Here is a 21,421-nt window from a genome sequence, read left to right on the forward strand (position 1 = left end):
CCCATGCCAGCTCCTCAAACCATCCCCGCTCCTTCCCAAAACAACCAGCAGAAGGGATGCCTACTCTTCACTGCAACCGGATGCTCCCCAAGCCTACCTCACCCCCAAACCTTCCCTTACCTGTTCAGAAGTTGAGAGCATTGCTACAGAGGTAGGAGCCTAAGGTGATTGGCTGGGGGGGGCATCTGGTGGCAGGAGAGAGTGGACATTCCTTCTGTCAATTTTTTTTGGGAAGGGGAGGGGATGGTTTTGGGTGGGTACCTGGTGCAGGGGGGCATCCAGTGGCAGGAGGGAGTGAGCATCCCTCCTACCAATTTTCATTGGTGGGGGGGTCACCATGGCAGGATGGAATGGGAATCCCTCCTGCCAATTTTTGCTGGTGCGGGGGGGGGGGGTCCTGGTGCTGGTTTGTCGAGGAGGGCTGTCATCTTGGCGGGGGTCGGCGACATGGCATTTTTTTTAATGGGGCAGATATTGTGCATGTGTAACACACACACACACACACAATATCTGTGCCATTAAAAAAAGAAAAGAAAAAAGCCCCAACAGCTTTGGAGTTTCCCCTGCCACTCAGCTGTTAGCGTTTCCCCAAACCGACTCTACAATGTGTTAGTCGCTTTCACAGCGACTGATCATACGGGAATTACCACCGGGGATTACCATGAACCTCCATGCAAATAATTTGCATGAAGGTTTGTTGGACCATCAATCAATCACTATTCCAGAGTTGGCCAAAAAATCAGCCAACGGCGATTCACATGGTCTTAACGACCGTGTTTTGTGCATCTAGTATTCTGAGGCAAAGTGTGAAGTTATACCTGGGCTTTGATCCCGTCCACTCAGAACCTATTCCTGGAAGCTACAGTGCATATTATGAGTGAGAGAGAGGAGAGGACTGGGAGAAATAAATATTTCTGTAACCTCTTGGGATAAGTGCCATGCCTTGTAACCCTCACATAAAGAAATAATACACATTAACTAGCAGCAACCCATCAAAAAAACCAATAGAAGATATGTGGCCCTACCTCTTCAGTACATCTTTGCAAAACATGCACTTTCTGCAGCTGAGAACTCCTTCACCCGTGTTCCTGCAGTCTGAACCAGAAAAATGCTGACAGACAGAAGGATGCCAGGAATTTTATGGCCGTGTTATTTTATATAGAGATAAATAGATGCCATATTATCATGTCCCCAAATCTTTCCCCTCCCTCACCTGAAAGAGCCACCTCATTCTATAACTTGGTGACTACATTTAAGTGCTATTTGGATGCTATTATTTTATGTCAGAAGGATTTTGTTCTTTATTATAAATTTGTATCTGGACAAAGGGTTCTCATGAACTGGAGGAAGAGTTTCCAGAAAAGAAGTGGAAAAGGGTAAGCCTAGAATATGTTTTGAAGAAATTGTGAGACATGGGCTCAACTGATCATGAGTACAAAAGTGACAGAGCCTGATCAACTTGCAATGAAGAAAACATCACAGCAGCTGAAGAACCAGGAAGCGAAGGTGAGATGGCTGGGGTGAATGTAGGCTTATTGCTAATTTGTTCAGGATGATATATCCCCCATTTTATTGAAATTGGTCAAGTTTTGACAGAGTTATGCAGAAAACAATTTTTATATAATTTGGGTGGGGGGAGAGGGTTTTAAACACAGTGTATATAGATAGCTGGGTTTGTCTGGCAGGCTACACATGTGTTGACCATATTGGTGTGGTAAACTGGTAGTGGCAGAATGGCATCCAGAAAGGCCACAGAGACAAGAGATGCTCAGTGTTCATGTGACAGCCTTGTTCATGGCCTTTTGGACTGTTCTGGGAACCTTCTAGTTGAAAATGGGAGGGGGAGGTAAAGTGAAAATCATAAATAGAAGAAGCTGAAATGTCTTAAATAAGGAAAAACGCTGCCAAAGGTACGGTATATTGCAGCTGCTAATTATACCCTAGGAGGGAATCACTGGGCAGCCTGGATAGGCCAACTAGTCTACTTCAGCTCTTAACTACTGTGTTAATATGAGCTGGTATTCACAATCTGCGAAGAAGGTTAATTTATCCAGTTACCTTTAGCTGGATATTTGGTTGCATAGCCAACACAATCTACCTGCTCAAACCTGAACATGATGATTTGGGAAGACCAGAATGCTATGGAAAATTTAGTCAAATAGCTCTGAATATAGCACAAACCAATTAAATTATGTAAACACCTGCCCTGAGAATGCATCCAGTATAGTCCTTTAGGCCCTGATTCTGTGTAGGACGCCCAGGAGAGGTGTCCTATACAGAATCGTTCCTACACTAAACCCCGATTCTGTAACCGGCGTCCATGGTACAGACGCCGGTTAGAGAATCGGGTTAAATTAGACGCGGCCGCTATACTTATGGCAGCAAGGGATCTCCCTGCTGCCATAAGTATAGCGGCCGCGGTCGCCTGTCCCATCGCCGACAGGAGGATGCCCAGTCCTCCTGCCAGAACCCCCCTGGAACCCCCCTCCCTCCCAAACTGGTAATTGCGGGCAGGAGGATGCCCAGTCCTCCTGCCGGAAAGCCCGACGACCCCCCCACCCACCCCCAAAACATGTTGGTCGGCTGGATGGGTCTTGCTGCCGTCCAGCCGACAGGCCCGCCCCTTCCCGGCCCATCCCCGCTAAATCTAAGGCCTGATTGGCCCAGGCTCTAGAAGCCTGGAGCAATCAGGCCTTAGGCATAGCGGGTCCGCCCATCCCCACTAATCCTAAGGCCTGATTGGCCCAGGTGCCCAGCCTACGTAGGGAGACCTATGTAGGGCCACCTAGGTTCGCCTAAGGCCTTTAGGCGAGCTTAGGCGTCTTGCGGGTCTCCCTAGGCTCCCGGAGGCGCCTTCAATATAGGCAGCCTGCCTGGGGAGCATTTTTTTAAAAACGTGCATCCCGATTGGCTGATTAGACAGCTGTAGGACGCCTACAGCTGCCTAAAATCGGGACGCACTTTGGAGAATCAGGCCCTTATTGTCCAGTTAAGTTTGTGCGACTTTAATTCCACCTGCACAAGTTTGGAGAGTTAGAAGGTCCAAATTTTTAACCAGTTAGATTTACTGGGCTAACAATCTGGTTTTGGTTAGATAACTCTTTTAAATCTGAACCCTACGGTGAACATTTAGACCAGGGGTATCCAACCTGCGGCCCCCGTGAAGTATTTTGTGCGGCCCCAGTTGAGGGCGATGCAGTGCCCCCGGGTGTTTACCGTCTTGCCTGCTCCCTCCTCTGTCTTGCTGCAGCGTTTGCGCTGCCCCAGAAAAACTTTTTTTGGCCAATGCAGCCCAGGGAAGCCAAAAGTTTGGACACCCCTGGGCTAGACAATAATTTGAAACAAGATTTATCCGCAAAGTATAGGGCATCACTGGATAAAATGGCAGTTGGGGGCAAGGATTACTTTATGTGCCCCCTCCCTTATGGATTCAAATGCTGACAGATTCACAAAGCACACTGCATCCCCTTCCCCCAGATTGGCACCCAGGGTGGTCACCCTGCTTGCCCACCCCTTGTAAAGCCCCGACAATAAGAATCTGTACTTGATTCATTAATCTCTTGCACCTCCTACACTGATAGATATGCAGTTCAATTCCATGTTAATCCCCTAAAGCCTACAGAAATCCCATTTCAGCACAGCCCATAAATCTGAATACCAAATAGAAAAAAAAAAAAAAACACAGTACGCCAGCATCCCAGCCTGTGACCTAGTTTTTAGCTCCAGATTCATTTTAACAAACTCTTTTGCAAATAATTCCCATCAATCAGCATCTAACAAGAGAGCAACTTCTCAACAACCTATGCACGAGCCCTTAAAAATAAAGCACACAGTCACTTCCAAAAGCTGCTCCTCCCCCCCTCCCCCACCATCATTTGCCAAAACACTCCCTTTTCACCCCCACCGCCACCACCAATTTGTTTAAAATCTTGGATTTCGAGAAAATTCCGCCTTCCCTTGGCCTCCTGTTTCCCCCAGGGGGGGGGGGTTAGAAGGCTGCTGATCTGTGCAGTCCAGTACCTGAGGCTGCCGTGGCCAACTGCCTCCGCTGATGGCGTTGTTGCTGATGCTGATCTGGTTGGAGAGCGGCTCCCTGCAGCTGCTGTTGGGAATCAGGCGGTCGTTGCTGGCGATCAGCTCCCTCTCGCTGCTGCGGTCGTTGGTCGGTTCCCCGACGCGGCTGCTGCTGGGGCTCAGGACCCCAGCGCAGCCGCTGTTGGGGCTGCTCGGCGAGGCTGACATTTCCAGGGCCCGTCCCCATAGCAGCAGCCGGAGCCCAGGCGCTCAGCAACGCGGCGCCCAGGAGCAGAGAAAAGAGGCGAAAGCACCCCACAGCACCCGCCATGGCGAAAGGCGAGAGCAGGAGGGATGCATATTGTGCGGGAGGGAGAGGGGCAGCGGGGCGCAGCTCAGTGCCCACTCCGCACCATGCTCACCCCTGGGCAGAGCAGCAGCGCGACGGGTGACAGCAGGGGCCGAAACGTCAATCATGAGGGGGCGGGGCGGGGACGATGACGTCATAGCCCTGATTATTCCGCCCATTCCCTGCGCGGCGAGGCGGCTGAGCTACGGCTTCCCGCGACACAGCGAGCAAGCGAGGGGAGCGGGCGCGCTTCTACCTTTATGTCGTTAGTGCAGGGAATGGTAATCTCGTTTATCGTGCAGCCCTAAGCCCAGATAAAGCAGATCTTTACCCTGAGCTACCAGATCATCTTCAACCTCCCCCCCCCTCCAAAAAAAAAAAAAAAAGTGGCATCCCAAGAGGTCGCTGAGCTTGTGCGGGGGTTTTTTTTCCTATGAAAATAATTCAGAAATACATGGAACATGAAACCAGGATTTCCACCACTTGTGCAAACATGCAGTAGAAACAAACACACAGACATACCTGTCCACAGGGATAAATATAATTCTGGTACACCGTGCACAGAGCATACCAGTGGGTTAACTCCTTTCTCCTGGAGCTGTGCATAAGGCATCTTCTACAATTTCTTCAGTTCCTCCTCCTTCCTTCCTTCAGTTTTTCCTTCTGCAATGTTAAGATGACTTTCTGATTTGCTCAGAGTAAGTATTTTATTATTTTCGGGGGTTTTAATCCGAATCTGGATGCTTTTGGTGCTCTAGGGCATCTTTGCCTGGGAAAAAAGACACAAACTCAGCAGCAATCTACAGCGAACAGGGCAACCCTTCAGGGAACCTGTTTAGCCAGCCTACATTTGCATTTGTGGAGCTTGGGGTCCATTCCCCTGGAAGCTAGGCTTGCCCCTGATTGATTAGGCGCTTGAGCACAGACTATTTGGCTCATGGCTGTCTGGGACAGGCTTTAGCATGATGTTCCCTTCCCCGTTGCAACAAGAGGATCTGTGGAGATCCGAGGTCTCAGTCTGACTTCAGTCGAAATGGCAGTGCAAAGATTACAGTGTTGTAGACCCCTTCATATGCTTGATTGAGGTTGTGGTTTTCTCTAGATTCTAGCTGCAGTGTGAGCTGAAGTAGGCAGTAAGCACCACTACAGTACAGTGAGAACCACATTTCCCCATATATAGGCCGCAGCCTATTTATGGGTTTTGCAAGCCGGTACAGTGAGTGCGGCTTGTAAAAATGGGGCAACCTATACAGTTTTTAAAAATCATCTCCCCCCCTTACCTCCTCACTGGACGAACTGGAATCATTTCTCCTCAAATCATGGCCAATGCTGCAGGGCAGGAGAGATCTTTTCGATCTCCAGCCCAGCCCCCTGCTGCTTCCTGCATGCCTTTACTGTCAGTTCTCGTGGAACTCATGAGTCTCGTGAGTCCCGATGGCAAAGGCACGAAGGAAGCAGTGCGGGGCCAGGCTGGAGATTGAAAAGATCTCTCCGGCCCTGCACCGCTAGCTGCAATTTGAGGAGCAGCAATTCCAGTTCATCCAGTGAGGGAGTAAGTGAGGGGCTTAAAAACTGGATAGGCCGCCCAGTTACTGGTAGATAAGCTGCGGCTAATACAATGGGGCGCTTTATCTACCAGTTTTAAAACTTGTATAGGCATTTTTTGTGGCCTATATGTGGGGAAATACATTACAGGTTTTTTTAGCCTATGAGAGAATCGGGGGGGGGGGGGGAGGGGAGTTCTCAAAATCAATATTTTGGTAGATTCTGGGGCTTAGAGAGCACATTTCACGAGAAGAAAGGCTTCTATATGGGCGGAGGCCCAAGGAGATTTGTAGGGCGGCTTCATGGTCCACACTTCATACATTTACAAGGTTTTATAAAGTGGAGGGAGCAGCTTAAAAGGACACTGCTTTTTGTGTCCTCAGTACTAAGGGCAGGTTCATCTGTCTCGGCCTAGATTCAAGGGACTACCTTGATACCTCCCATTCATCAGGACTCGTATGCCCTGTGCATCAGAAGGGAAGATTAGGTTCTTACCTCAATAATCTTTCTGGTAACAGGGCATACGAATCCTGACACCCCTCCCTGTCAATGTAATTACTCACCTTACTGTCTCAGACAAGTATGTCTGTTCAGAACTTGATAAATGAATCCACACTTCACCAGTACTCAATAACTCAGTCCAGGTCAGGAATGAGGTTCTAAACTAAAAGATTATTTAAAAAAAAAAGTTGTCTTGAGACTCAAAATAACTATTATCAGAGAGCAAAAGATAACTAAGACACATGAAGGGCAAAATACGTGCTTAAATGTTAGGCATCAGACACAGAGCCAGTGTGTTAGAACCTAAATACCACAGATACATGTGTAATTTATAACCATCTATAAGCTACACATCTAAGTAAGTCTATAAGTTACAGATGTAACTTGTGCGTGTATGTTACACGTGTAAGTTACATGTGTGACTTAGACATAAGGTGTGTGTAACTTACACATGTAACATGTGTAACTTACATGTGCAAGTTATACATGTTGATTACATGTGTAACTTACACATGTAAATTGTGCATGTAACTTACATGTATAACTTACACTCACAAGTTACATATAGACACACCTGTGTAACTTAGACGGTTATAAATTACACATGTATCTGTGGTATTAGGTGCTAGCACAATGGCTCCGTGTCTGACGCCTATTCCTCATGTGTCTTAGTTATTTTTTTGCTCTCTAAATAAAATACATACTCTGAGCAGATCAGAAAGACACCTTAACTTGCAGAAGGAAAAACTGAAGAGAATCAGTACAGCCTACCAAGGAAGGAGGAGGAACTGAAGAAATTTTAGATGATGCCATCTGCACAGCTCCCAGTTAAAGGAGTTAGCCCACTCGTATGCCCTGTGCATCAGAATTATATTTATCCCTGTGGTGTCTGGGTAAAACCAGGATTTCCAGGATTCTCAGGATCTAGGGCAGACCACATTAAGAATGGAATGCTCTTTTATGACAGCAGCAAGCTATCTTTAAGTAGGGAATCCCCATGCTCTTTCACCCATCTCGGTAAAATACCGCCCCCTATGATGCAGTACTTTTCTTCTGTGGGTGGGATTAGCAGAGAAGGACCAATAATGTCAACATAAGGGGAGGGGAATTCTGCAGAATGACAGAAAATTAGTCAAAACAGTTGGTGCAAGTAACAGACCTAAATGGTAGGCAAGATACTGGAAGCTGCTGCAGGGAGTGATTGTGGGAGGCTGAAAGAGGCATAAAATACAATCAATATGTTCCAGAACAAAGCAAAATAAATAGTAGACAAAGTAAAGTGAGGGGGGGACAGTGGCAGGTAACATCCATATTCTGTACTCCTTCCCCATCAAAAGCACTGGATCTCCCAGGCTCCTGCAATTCTGACTCCAAAAATGGCTGTATACACCTGGATTCTGCATCTTTCACAACCTTTAAGTGAGGAAACATCCATTCCGTGCATTCCCCTATCAAAAGCAGAAGACCTGCCAGGATCCTGAAGGATTTGCAGAATCCTGCAGGATATCCAGGATCCAGCAGGAATCTGCAATTCTGACCCCAGTAAGGGTTGTATGCCCCTGGATTCAGCACCTATAAGGTAAGAAACATCCATTGCCTGCACTCCTTCCCCATCAGAAGCCTTATAGGTAGTGAAGGGTGCTGAATCCAGGGGGATACAACCCTTACTGGGGTCAGAATTGCAGGATCCTGACTCATCCTACAGGATCCTGTGCTTTTGATGGGGAAGGAGTACAGGGAATGGATGTTTCCTGCCTTATAGTTGGTGAATGGTGCTGAATCCAGGGGGATAGAACCCTTTCTGGGGGTCAGAATTACAGGATCTTGGTACATCCTGCATGATCCTGCATATCCTGTGCTTTTGATAGGAAGGAGTGCAGGGAATGGATTTTTCCTGCCTTATAGGAGGTGGTGAATGATATTGAATCCAGATAGATACAGCGCTTCCTGGGGTCAAAATTATAGGATCCTGACACATCCTGCAGGATCCTGTGCTTTTGATAGGGAAGGAGTGTAGGGAATGGATATTTCCTGCCTTATAGGTGGTGAAGGGTGATGAATCCAGCGGGATACAGCCCTTCCTGGGGGCAGAATTGCAGGATCCTGACACATCCTGCAGGAGGATCCTGGTAAGTCCTGTGCTTTTGATGGGGAAGGAGTGCAGGGGATGGATATTTCCTGCCTTATATGTGATGAAGGGTGCTGAATCCAGGGGGATTCAACCCTTCCTGGGGGCAGGATTACAGGATCCTGGTATATCCTAACACATCCTGCATATAGTTTGCTTTAGATAGGGAAGGAGTGCAGGGAATGGATATTTCCTGCCTTATAGGTGATGAAGGGTATTAAATCCAGGGGGATACAGCCCTTCCTGGGGTCAGAATTTCAGGATCCTGGTACATCCTAACACATCCTGCAGGATCCTGTGTTTCTGATGGGGAAGGAGTGCAGGGAATAGATGTTTCTTGCCTTATAGATTATGAAGGGTGCTGAATCCAGGGAGATACCTGAGGTCAGAATTGCAGGATCCTGACACATTCTGCAAGATCCTGGAAAGTCTGGTGCTTTTGATGGAGACGGAGTGCAGGGAATGGATGTTTCCTGCCTTAAAGGTGGTGAAGGGTGTTGAATCCAGGGGGATACAGCCCTTCCTTGGGTCAGAATTGCAGGATCCTGCAAGATTCTGCACGTCCTTCAGGATCCTGGCAGGTCCTCTGCTTTTGATAGGAAAGGAATAAAGAATATGGATGTTTCCTTCCACTGCCCCCCCCCCCTCACTTTACTTCACTTTGTCTATTGATTTTGCTTCTTTCTGGACCATATCGATTGTATTTTATGCCTCTTTCAGTCCACCACAATCACTCCCTGCAGCAGCTTCCACTATCTTGCCTACCATTTAGGTCTGTTACTTGCACCATTTTGACTCATTTTCTTTCATTCTGCAGGAAGTCTCCTCCCCTTATGCTGACATCATTGGTCCTTCTCTGCTAATCCCACCCATAGAAGAAAAGCACTGCATCATAGGGGGCGGGACTTTACAGAGATGGGTGAAAGAGCATGGGGATTCCTTACTGCAGGGGTGTCAAAGTCCCTCCTTGGGGGCCATAATCCAGTCGGGGTTTTCAGGAGATCTTTTGGCAGCAATGAAAGCAGTGCATGCAAATAGATCTCATGCATAGTCATTGGGTAAATCCTGAAAACCCGACTGGATTGCGGCCCTTGAGGAGGGACTTTGACATCCCTGCCCTATTGAAAGATAGCCTGCTGCTGTCATAAAAGAGCATTCCATTTTTAAGGGGTTAATGAAACGACAGACTGGCTAGCCCAGGTTGATTTGTAATCAAACTCTATGGTTGTAGTTTAGTCCCTGGGAGACGTGGTAGATTAATCCCTGGGGGGGTTGCTACAGACCCTGTGCTCCGGATATGATGTCAGGGAAATAGGATATTTCAGCAGGGAGTGAGAACGCCGTGGCCATCTTTGCGGCCCTTCGGCACGGTAGACAGTAAGGTAAAAAACATTCAGGTAAAAACTTGGGTAATAATCTTTTGAATAATATGACAGTATGGATTAATGAAGTAAAATAAAATATTGATGGAATTTTTTATGTTCATTTTATAGTATCCCCAGCATTGATAAAGAATGGCGAAACGCGTTGGCGAATGGGGAGCATTTGTTAAATGCAATGGAAATGTGCTGGAAGCATGAATTAACATTACCACAAGCTAAGTGATTTAAAAATATTTATAAAAAAATATTTATATATTTATTGATAAAGAAAATATGCTAAAAACAAGAAAATAAGAAAACTAAAATAACGAGGGATGAATGAGGAGTGACAGACCTGACAAGCTTACATTTATGCTTGAGAAGTCATTCTGATATCCCATTACAAATTATCATTATACTATTCTGTCTTCAAAACCCAACTGAATTAGTTTATTTGGTACCTTTTATTTATTGAATTATTGGTTTGAAGAGGATGGCTCAAACTTTTGTTAATAAGGAATTATTTAGTTTTTCGGAAGAAGAACAGAGTTGATAAATAGTGCTGGTGTTAGACATGGGTAGGGCCCAGGGCAAAAATTTGGGAGAAGACCAAAAAGCACAGTTACTTACCGTAACAGGTGTTATCCAGGGACAGCAGGCAGATATTCTTGACTGATGGGTGACCTCTAAGCTAACAAAAAAAGAGGGATGGAGGGAAGGTTGGCCATTAGGAAAACAAATTTTGCAAAACAGATTGGCCGAAGTGTCCATCCCGTCTGGAGAATGCATCCAGACAATAGTGAGATGTAAAAGTATGAACTGAGGACCAAGTAGCAGCTTTGCAGATTTCCTCAATAGGAGTGGAACAGAGGAAAGCTACAGATGCTGCCATAGCTCGAACTCTATGAGCCGTGACAGAACCTTCCAGTGTCAGTCCGGTCTGAGCATAACAGAATGAAATACACGCTGCCAGCCAATTAGACAACGTACGTTTAGAAATAGGACGTCCCAATTTATTCGAATCAAAGGACAGAAAGAGTTGGGGAGCTGATCTGTGGGGTTTAGTACGCTCTAGATAGTAAGCTAGAGCCCTCTTACAGTCCAAAGTATGCAGAGCCTGTTCACCAGAATGAGAGTGAGGTTTCGGAAAGAAGACAGGCAGAACAATGGATTGGTTGAGATGGAATTCAGAGACAACCTTAGGGAGAAACTTTGGATGTGTACGCAGAACCACCTTGTCATGATGAAAGACCGTAAAAGGTGGATCTGCAACTAGTGCATGTAGCTCACTGACCCTCCTGGCAGAGGTAAGAGCAATAAGGAAAAGTACTTTCCAAGTGAGAAACTTGAAAGTGAGGTCCTGCTTCCACCAAAAACACTTTGCCGTACTCGTACAGTCCATCATCCTCTCCAGATTGGACTATTGCAATTCCATCTACCTTAGCTTAACAAAGAAAAGCCTCCATAGACTCCAACTAATCCAGAACACCGCGGCCAAACTCATCTTCTCAAAAAGCAAATTTGACCATGCCTCTCCACTCCTGTCCAAGCTACACTGGCTTCCTGTCATCTCCAGGGTCCATTTTAAATGTGCCTGCCTAACCTTCAAGATGCTCCACGGCATCCTTCCACCTCTTATTCCTCTATCCTGGAATTCCTCAAATCCATTCTCCACCAGACCCACGCAAAAATTAAAACTATCCATCCCCTCCTCAAAGGGTATCTCCCTCATCGGTAAACTCGGGTCTCCCTCCACTTCAGAATCGCTCAGCTCTGGAATAGTCTCCCTTCCCCTCTCCGTAACTTGAGCCCCCTTCTACCATTCCGTAAGCTTCTGAAGACTTGGCTCTTCTCCAAAACGTAACCCGTCCCCTCCCTATTATTATCACACCTAACCTCTCTCTTACTTTCTTTTATAAACCCACTGGAGTTCCGTTGCTTCCTATCCATGTAAACCGTGTCGAGCCCCACCTGTGGAGATGATGCGGTATATAAACCCAAGATTTAGATTTAGATTTAGATTTAGATTTAGAAAGGAGTGGTAGCCAAAGGTTCAAATGGAGGCTTCATTAAGGCAGAAAGAACCACATTGAGATCCCAGATTACAGGAAGGGCTTTAAGAGGTGGTTTCACATTGAAAAGACCCCGCATGAACCTGGACACCAAGGGATGAGCTGAGAGAAGTTTTCCATGAACCGGCTCATGAAAAGCAGCAATAGCACTGAGGTGGACTCTGATGGAAGTAGACTTAAGGCCCGAGTCAGACAAAAAAAGCAGATAATCCAACAATGTCTCCACTGCCAGGGAAGTGGGATCAAGACGATGAAGAAGACACCAGGAAGAAAATCGTGTCCACTTCTGATGGTAACATTGCAGAGTGGCTGGTTTCCTGGAGGCATCTAGAATGGAACGAATGGGCTGAGACAAAAGAGTATCATGAGAAGTCAACCCGAGAGATACCAAGCTGTCAGGTGCAGAGACTGGAGGTTGGGATGTAGAAGGGTCTCCTGATGCTGTGTAAGCAGAGAAGGAAACAGTGGAAGAAGAAAAGGTTCCCTGGAACTGAGTTGAAGTAGAAGGGAGAACCAATGTTGCCTGGGCCACCGTGGAGCAATCAGAATCATGGTGGCTCGTTCCCTCTTGAGCTTGAACAAAGTCCTTAACATGAGAGGCAGAGGAGGGAAAGCGTACAGGAACAGATTGGACCAGTCGAGGAGAAATGCATCCGCTGCCAGACGGTGAGGAGAGGAGAGTCTGGAGCAGAATAGGGGCAGCTGGTGATTGTGAGGAGCTGCAAAGAGGTCTATCTGAGGAGTGCCCCACTGAGCGAAGATGGATTGTAGAGCGAAATGGTCGAGTGTCCACTCGTGAGGCTGGAGAATTCTGCTGAGCTTGTCCGCCAAGGAATTCTGTTCTCCCTGAATGTAGATAGCTTTCAGGAATAGATGGTGATCTATGGCCCAAGCCCAAATCTTCTGAGCTTCCTGGCACAAGAGGCGAGAGCCTGTCCCACCCTGCTTGTTGATGTAGTACATCGCAACTTGATTGTCTGTGCACAGTAAGAGGACTTGAGGAAAGAGAAGATATTGGAAGGCCTTGAGGGCATAAAACATCGCTCTGAGTTCCAGGACATTGATGTGATGCTTCATTTCCTGGGCTGTCCAAAGTCCTTGAGTTTGGAATTCGTTCAAATGAGCTCCCCAGGCGTAAGGGGAGGCGTCAGTGGTGATGATAAGATGATGAGGAGGTAGATGGAACAGAAGACCTCTGGAGAGATTTGAGGATATCAACCACCATTGTAGAGACTGACGAAGAGACAATGTCACAGATATGTGTCGTGAGCAGGAATCCATCGCTTGGGACCACTGGGTAGCTAGGGTCCATTGAGGAGTGCACAGGTGAAGATGTGCGAAGGGTGTGACATGAACTGTGGAGGCCATGTGACCCAAGAGTATCATCATTTGCTTGGCAGAGATGGAATGTTGTGGAAGCACCTGCTGACATAGAGACTGAAGAGTTTGAAGACGGTTGGACGGCAGGAACGCTCTCATGAGGACTGTGTCCAGCACCGCTCCAATGAATTGAAGTCTCTGAGTGGGAATGAGATGAGACTTGGGTAGATTGATCTCAAACCCAAAAGTTGTAGAAACAGGATGGTTTGGTTGGTGGCCAGGAGTACTGTCTGAGATGAATTGGTCTTTATCAACCAATCGTCCAGGTAAGGAAACACCTGAAGGTGGTGGGAACGTAGAAAGGCAGCCACCACAATCAGACATTTAGTGAACACTCTTGGAGAGGAGGCAAGACCGAAGGGTAGCACCTTGTACTGGTAATGACAACGATTGATCATGAAGCGTAGGTACTGTCTGGAGGCCAGATTGACCGGTATATGAGTGTATGCTTCTTTGAGATCGACGGAACATAGCCAGTCGCCTTGATTGAGAAGAGGGTAAAGAGTGGCCAGAGAAAGCATTCTGAATTTTTCTTTGACCAAACATTTGTTGAGATCGCGAAGATCTAAAATGGGTCTGAGATCTCCTGTTTTTTTGGGAACTAGAAAATAACGGGAGTAGAATCCCTGCCCCTTTTGATCTAGAGGAACTTCCTCTATGGCGTTCAGAAGGAGGAGGGATTGAACCTCTTGAAGAAGGAGGGAAGACTGAGGAGTGTTCAAAGCAGACTCTTTAGGTAGACTTTGGGCAGGAAGAGTCTGAAAGTTGAGAGAGTAGCCGTGGCGGATGATGTTGAGGACCCACTGATCCGAAGTGATGGTTTCCCAACGGCTTATAAAATGAGTAAGGCGTCCTCCTATAGGCAGCGGAAGATGGGCAGATGGAGGGATACTGGCTATGTCCTGGAGAACCAAGTCAAAAGGGTTGTGAGGATTTTTGTGGAGGAGGAGGCTTCACCTGTTGCTGCTGCTGTGACGGTCTATTGTTTTGCCTCTGCTGTTGCCTCTGACGCCTGGGTTGTTGAGGTGCCGGTGGCAAAGGACGAGCCACAAATCGACGTTGGTATGCCGATTGCTGACGAAAGGGCCTGGTAGGTGGGGTTTTCTTTTTTGTTTTGAGGAGAGTATCCCACCTAGTCTCATGAGCTGAGAGCTTTTGGGTAGTGGAGTCCATGGATTCTCCAAACAGCTCATCCCCCAGGCAAGGTGCATTAGCCAGTCGATCCTGATGATTGACATCAAGTTCTGAAACTCTGAGCCAGGCCAGTCGACGCATGGCCACCGACATAGCCGTGGCCCGAGAGGTCAGCTCAAAGGTGTCATAGATCGATCTGACCATGAACTTACGAAGTTGTAAGAGCGATAAAGAAGTTTGGCGAAAGGCAGATCTTTTACGGTCAGGGAGGTATTTTTAAAAGATGACAAAGTTTGAATGAGATGCTTAAGGTAGAAAGAAAAATGGAAAGCATAGTTCCCTGATCTATTATCAAGCATCGCATTCTGTATAACCTCTTGCCAAACTTATCCATGGCTTTACCTTCTCTGCCAGGAGGGACAGAGGCGTACACACTAGCCCCCGTAGATTTCTTTAAAGTGGATTCCACCAATAAAGATTCGTGAGGGAGTTGCGGTTTGTCAAAACCTGGAATAGGTATGACCTTATATAAGGAGTCTAGTTTTCGAGGAGCTCCTGGAATGGTCAAGGGCGTCTCTAGATTTTTGTAGAAAGTTTCTCGCAAAATATCATGGAGAGGTAATTTTAGGAATTCCCTTGGAGGCTGGTCAAAGTCCAGTGCATCGAGAAATGCCTTGGATTTTTTAGATTCAGCCTCCAAGGGAATAGAGAGAGAGTCACACATCTCTTTGAGAAAAGAGGTGAAAGAAGTTGCATCAGGTTTGGAGGACGGATCTAAACCAGAAGGATCCTCGTCCCCTGACGAACACTCTCCCTCAGAGAGGAAAGGTTCCTCTGAATCACCCCACAGATCAGGGTCCCTCACTTGAAAGCTGCGGTCCCGTGACTCCGGTGTGGAGGGTTCCAGGTGTCGAGTTTTGTGAGTCGACTTACCAGATCTCTGTGAAACGGTACCGGGAGATGTTATAGGGTGTGCCGGTGTCGAAGTTTGTACGGCCTGGTGTAAGGACCTCGGTTCCGGCGCTAAGATCGGCATGGATGCTGATGAAGACGTATGTACCGGTACCGACAAAGTGGATACCGATAAAAGAGATTGCTCCACTGCCGGTACCGGTGGCTCAGACCGGACCGGGACTGGAAGGCTCGGAGTCAAAAGAGCAGGAAGGAGCTGTTGTAATTGCTCCTTGAGCTGCACTTGCAGGACGGCGGCAATTCGCTCGTCCAGCGAAGGCACCGGTACCGCTTTTTTCTTCTGCGGTACCTTTGGTGCCGCTCTACACTCCGAAGAGGAACCCGAGGTCGAGGGGCTCACCTCAATCGGAGCGGAGCGCTTCCGTGGGCACCTCAAGGTCGGCAGGATTGGGCTCGCTGCCACTGAGACCGGAGGGCGCTCCAGCGGGGAAGGCTTCTTAGCCGGCTTACCTGAGGGATGGGACGCCGACGCGGCTTCGATGAGGTAGGTGCCGACTGCGTCGGGGCCGGTGCCGCCGAATCTTAACATCTCGGTACCAAATAAAAGCCGCTGTTGAATCTGGCAGTTTTTTAAAGTTCTCTTTTTTAGAGTGGCACAGCGGGTGCAGGTGGACGCCCGATGGTCAGGACCCAGGCACTGTAAGCATCAGTTGTGCGGGTCGGTGAGGGAAATGAGCCTTGCGCACCGCTGGCACTTCTTAAAACCGGGTTGGGGGGCATGAACGTAAAAACGGCTTCTGCCAAATCGAAGGCCGAGGCCTCGATGATGGCAGCAGGCCCCGCCGGGGCGAACCCGAAAAAAGAAGAAAAAAAGAAAAGAAAATACTTTTTTATTTTTTTTTTTAGAAAATAAGAAAAAGAAAAAGAAGGGAAATAATTCCGAAAAGGTTTACACGAGCGGGAAGGCATTTGAGAAAAAATTTTCAACAGCCGTTGAAAGTGCGTCTTCTTAGCTCCGCGGAAACTAAGAAACTGGGGACCACGCGCCTCTGTCAGGCGGGAAGGCACTCGCGCGTGCGCGGTGCGGCCTACTAGAACTTTCCAAGTTCTTAGAGTGCAATCACTCTAAAATTGTCCGTACCGGGGCTCCGTCGGTGCCGTCACCCATCAGTCAAGAATATGCTGCCTGCTTGTCCTGGGATAAAACCCATTACTAGCCTGTGCTATCTTCAGCTTCCAACAGACTTAGGGCTTTCTCTAGCCATGGGGCAGTTGCTCTAATTGCACTCCTTGACCTGACACCATCCTTAGCATATGAGATCTTTATATTTTGCACAGTATTGGATAAAAATTAATCTTTTTATTTCTTTGGTGTTGTACTATATGGAAGGTGTGGCTTTTTGGGATTTTGGTTTAATTTATGTTTATCATTTTTGGTCAGTTATGTATTTGGCATTTGTGTTCTGTGTGTGTGACTGAAGTATTCTGTTAAGATGAATTTTTGACGTAGCATTCAGTTTTCCTGATAGTAGAGGGGATATTGTGAGGGGAAATGGGTTTTGTTGATCCTTTTTCGGTATTTGTGATTTATAAAACGACAGTTGTACTTAGCACCAGATTAAAATTTATTTTGCTGAATCTCCAATCTCTTAAACTTATTTGTATATTTTAATTTTATTCTTTTTATTTCTTTTATCTTTTTTCTATTTTTGCTAAATTTGCATGTGCCCATCGCTGGTGATAGCAACTTGTACATGTGCAGAATAAACACATATAAATTAATAAAATAAAACAAAATCGAGCCACTGAAGTCAACTAACTCCCCCTATTTGACACCCCCTGGCATTTTTACAGGATCTCCAAAATGTTTCTACTTCTTGCTGGTAAGAGTTGTGATCTGAAATGGAGCTATAGGCAACACAAGGCAAGTGTGGTCTTCAACTGGGAGACGGTGGGAGGGGACCTGCCAATCTTACTTTGAGATGGGGCAACTTATGATCATGCCAGGGGTGGGTACTGTTGGAGGAAGTAGGCTCTGACTTAAGAATCCAATGAGTAATAAGAGCTTTAATCACTTTGTTTTGGCCCTCATCCTCACCCCAACTGCACAATAGCACGACATGAGTGTTAGCACAATGGCCATAATGAGTGCGCTCATAGGGAACTACATTAAGAACCCAAGTATCAAATCAACTCTCTACAAGCCCCCCACCCAATCCCCTGAAACAATAAAGAATTTTACCTAAGTACCCACAAAGCTGCCATTTATGTTTTCAATACAGGGTGTGAAGGAAGTTGAAAAGCTGTGGTCCCACTTTTCCTGGCTCTGCATGTCTTTGTATGTATGTGTATATATATATATATATATATATATATATATATATATATATATATATATATATATATATATATATATATATATATATTGCAGATTTGTTGAAAATTTCTATATTTCTGACAAATTTGAATACAGAAATTTATTTAATTAAAAAAAAAACAATCTACCTTTTTTTTAATCTAGAGGTATTTTATTTCAAAGCTCTAAAGATCATAAAACATTCATCTTTACAAACAGCATTCATGGTTTGCTCTGGTCAATAATGGTTTTATAAAATACATGTAACATTTATTAGAATACAAGCTTAGAAAACATGAGCTAAACACAACCTTTGTTCCTCAGACTTAGTGGTTCCATCAGATAAATCAGAATCTGTGACATTCTAATATGCAATAATGGCCAACAAAATAAACTAGAACCAACAAAATCCTAGTATAGAGAAGTAGGATTATGATAATACACATTGGAAATAGTGGTAACATTAATTAAGGCCCACGGGATGTAGTGTTTGCATCTCAAATGTGTTCAGAAAAACATTTCTGCAAACAGTATTAATCAACTTCAGTAATTTACCCTACACCACCATTAGAGGAAGTCTAAGGAAAGAAACACTTCTAGACAAAGGCCCTCAATCACTGGCAGTGAGATATTAAAGTATTTGTTATTTGGTTAATCCAGCCAAACAACCTCCTGCATCAAAGGTGCATAATTTGCTCATTTTGATTTGACTAGATATCTAAAATTAATCACATATGAATTGAGTCAAGTAGAAAAAATATCACCTACAGTCTGGCTACTGGTTCTTATTTCCACATGTGAAAGCGGACTAGCATGTCTCAAATTAGAATAACAAACATATGTATTTAGGCGTCAGTTCTACCAAGTTTAAATTTATTTCTATGGTATCTGGATGGATTTAGGATCATGATATTCAAGCTTTAAGCATTTTATTGAAACACATGTGAAGCTGAGGTTATTTCCGTCATTGTGAAGTCACCTTAAATGTAATGCTTTGAAGAAAACTCCATTGAAATTGCATTACACAGAAATAACCTGAAAAGTCCTAGAACTTAAGTCCCCAGCACATAGATACAGAATATCGCAGAAAATAGAATTTTGGCACCATTTACCCAATATGGGTGATCAAACCACTTTCAACTGCATCTATTTCCAAATTTCATATAATTTAAATTTTAAAAATATCTGCTACAATCAAATGTACTGTAAGCTGTTTTGCACAAAGTTGCTGCTTCGATTAAGCTTATTAATATTATTGCTGAAAATCATTTTACAATAGTGCTATATGAAAGAACAATTCAGTAATAAATGCAGGTTTCCCTAAACAGTATTAGATCATCCCTAGGAAAATATATGTACTTCTATTTTCAAACATGTAAAAACTTTAAAACTGTTTTACTGATGTTAATAAGGCAAAAGCAGGAAGCTCCAGAATTACTGGTCTCAAGTTTCCAAGTTTATTGGTTTTTAATATCCCGACCATCAAACAATTGTCTGGCCGGTTAACAATCAGATTAAAAAAAGAATTAATAGTAGTAGAATGTGAATGGAAATATCTTAAATTAAACATAAATGACAAAGACTTGACATACTGGAATGTGAGGAAATTGTGGGGGAAAGGAAAAAGTTACATTGTATAGAAGAAATGGAGAGAGTGGGGAGGGGATGAACATGAGGAGGGGGGAGCGTTGAAGTAATGAATAATGGATACTTGCCTAATGAAAGAAAAAGAGGATTTTTTTAGGTTTGGTTAAATGCGTCCCGAAATAAGAATGTCTTTAAATTTGTCTTAAATTTAGCAAGTTGTTGTTCATCACGGAGATGTTGTGGCAGTGAGTTCCACAATGTTGGGGCGGTAACAGCGAAATTGGTTTTACGAGTATAATAAAAGTCTTTTAGGGACGGTATAAAAAGGAGTTTTTGGTCTGAAGATCTCAATGTGCGCGGGGAACTTTGAGGTATAAGAAGCTTGTCAAGAAAAGTTGGTTGATGTAAAAGTTTGATTTTGAAAGTGAGAAGGATGATTTTGTAAGTAATACGGTAGGAGATAGGAAGCCAATGAGCTTCCTTTAAGAGAGGAGTAACGTGGTCTCATTGGGAAGATGGCAAACCTGACGGGAAGGCAAGCCTGGCTAAAAAGCTGACCTATGTCAGTAATTTTTTTTTTTTTAAGATTTCATTTCTACATTATGGCCCAAATTTTCTAAATGGTGCCGTTAAGTTAGATAGCGGCTGGGTGCCCTACCACCGTCTAACTTAAATTGTTTTAAATGGTGTTAATCGGCACGGTAATTGACCGCATCGTTTAAACCCAATTAAAATGTTATTTTTAAAAATGTAGGTGCTCATAGGTGACTCCAAAAAAGGGCCACCGTAATTGTGTCTACAGAGGCGCCTAAGGTCAAAGTAGGCATGGTTTACGCTGGAAATGACCTTAGGCACCGCTTGGCGCCTTTGTAGAAGCGATTCACATGAAACATAGGCACTGGGAATGTAGGCCCTTCAAAGCGCTGGCCTATATTACCACTGCCTGTGTTTAATGCTTCTGCAAATGACACTGTAGCGTGACTGACATGCAATCGGTGGCATTTTTTTTTTTTTAGGCGGCTGCCAATGTAGGTACCATTTGCAGAATTTGTCCCTATATACATGCTAAATCATTTTAGCAAGCACTGACAGCATTTAACATTTGCTAAAACACAAACAGAGCAAAACCTTTTGTGTATATTGTTTCATATTAGAAGCACGAATGTCTCTATTTACTAATGCTTATCGGAAGATAATGGAATTGTTCTCATTAAATATGCAACCAATAAACTTTCCCACCTCAATTTTCCCATCAACATTAAAATTTGTAACCAATGGATTTTCTCACCTTCCTTAATTTAAATTATATCAACTAGCTTTCCTGCTTTCCAAATCAAAAAAAAAAAAAAAAAGCTCCAACAAAACAGCCCCAAACACCAACCAATCAGAGAACCAATCAGAGAATGATGGCTGAAACATTACTCCAAGTTGGCATGACCATGAAAGCCACAACAATCACGATAATGGCATTATCATACGTTATCTGCCAAAAAGTTCATTTATACAATGGGATCCACGACAAATAAAACACAATAACACAGTTATTGCATGCTCAGTGTTAGTAAATAGGGGCCAAAATGATAGCACTGTCATTGCTTTCCAAGTTGTTTTCAATGACTGACCATCCCCACCTTTTGTACTTTCTCTTACAACTATCCATCAATCACTTTCAGTCTCAAATGTACAGTTTAGGTCATGAAGTCCAAAGAAGGGGAGTGGGAACAGTACTGACCCCAACAGGAGAAGAGATATTTAGAAGTGAATTATGCTTTCATTGATCATAGGGAGGAATAAGTCTTTCTATAGTGACTGGAAAAAAGAAAAATAATAATAATAATAATCACACATTAGTGGTAAGAATTAGGAACTTCTGCTTGTACAAAATAATGACAGATAAACCTGTCTTTAATAAATGCCAATTATATATTTAGTCCTGTGGACAAACAACACTGGTGACCAGGGGACACTCGAAGTTACAGGGAAATACTTTTAAAACCAATAGGAGGAAATATTTTTCACTCAAAGACTAGTTAAGCTCTGGAACGTATTACCAGAGGCTGTGGTAAGAGCAGATTGCATAGC

At 44.8% G+C, this 21,421-nt stretch overlaps 1 protein-coding gene and 1 long non-coding RNA gene across 2 annotated transcripts in view; both read right to left on the minus strand.

The window, feature by feature from the left end:
• The window catches only part of FAM171B (family with sequence similarity 171 member B), a 35,337-nt gene extending 30,867 nt beyond the window's left edge, over positions 1–4,470 (minus strand). Inside the window, exon 1 of the mRNA XM_033947196.1 lies at positions 4,021–4,470. Coding sequence (XP_033803087.1) covers positions 4,021–4,345 — 325 coding nt within the window. The 5' untranslated portion in view covers positions 4,346–4,470. The remainder of the gene's footprint in view (positions 1–4,020) is intronic.
• Positions 4,471–18,615: 14,145 nt separating this feature from the next.
• LOC117361569 lies at positions 18,616–21,421 on the minus strand. Its single transcript, XR_004539690.1, has 2 exons — positions 19,838–21,421; positions 18,616–19,189 (listed from the first exon to the last, which is right to left on the minus strand). It is a non-coding gene; the product is annotated as an uncharacterized LOC117361569 (long non-coding RNA).

The sequence above is a fragment of the Geotrypetes seraphini genome, chromosome 5, assembly GCF_902459505.1.
Source record: "Geotrypetes seraphini chromosome 5, aGeoSer1.1, whole genome shotgun sequence".
NCBI lineage: Eukaryota > Metazoa > Chordata > Amphibia > Gymnophiona > Dermophiidae > Geotrypetes > Geotrypetes seraphini.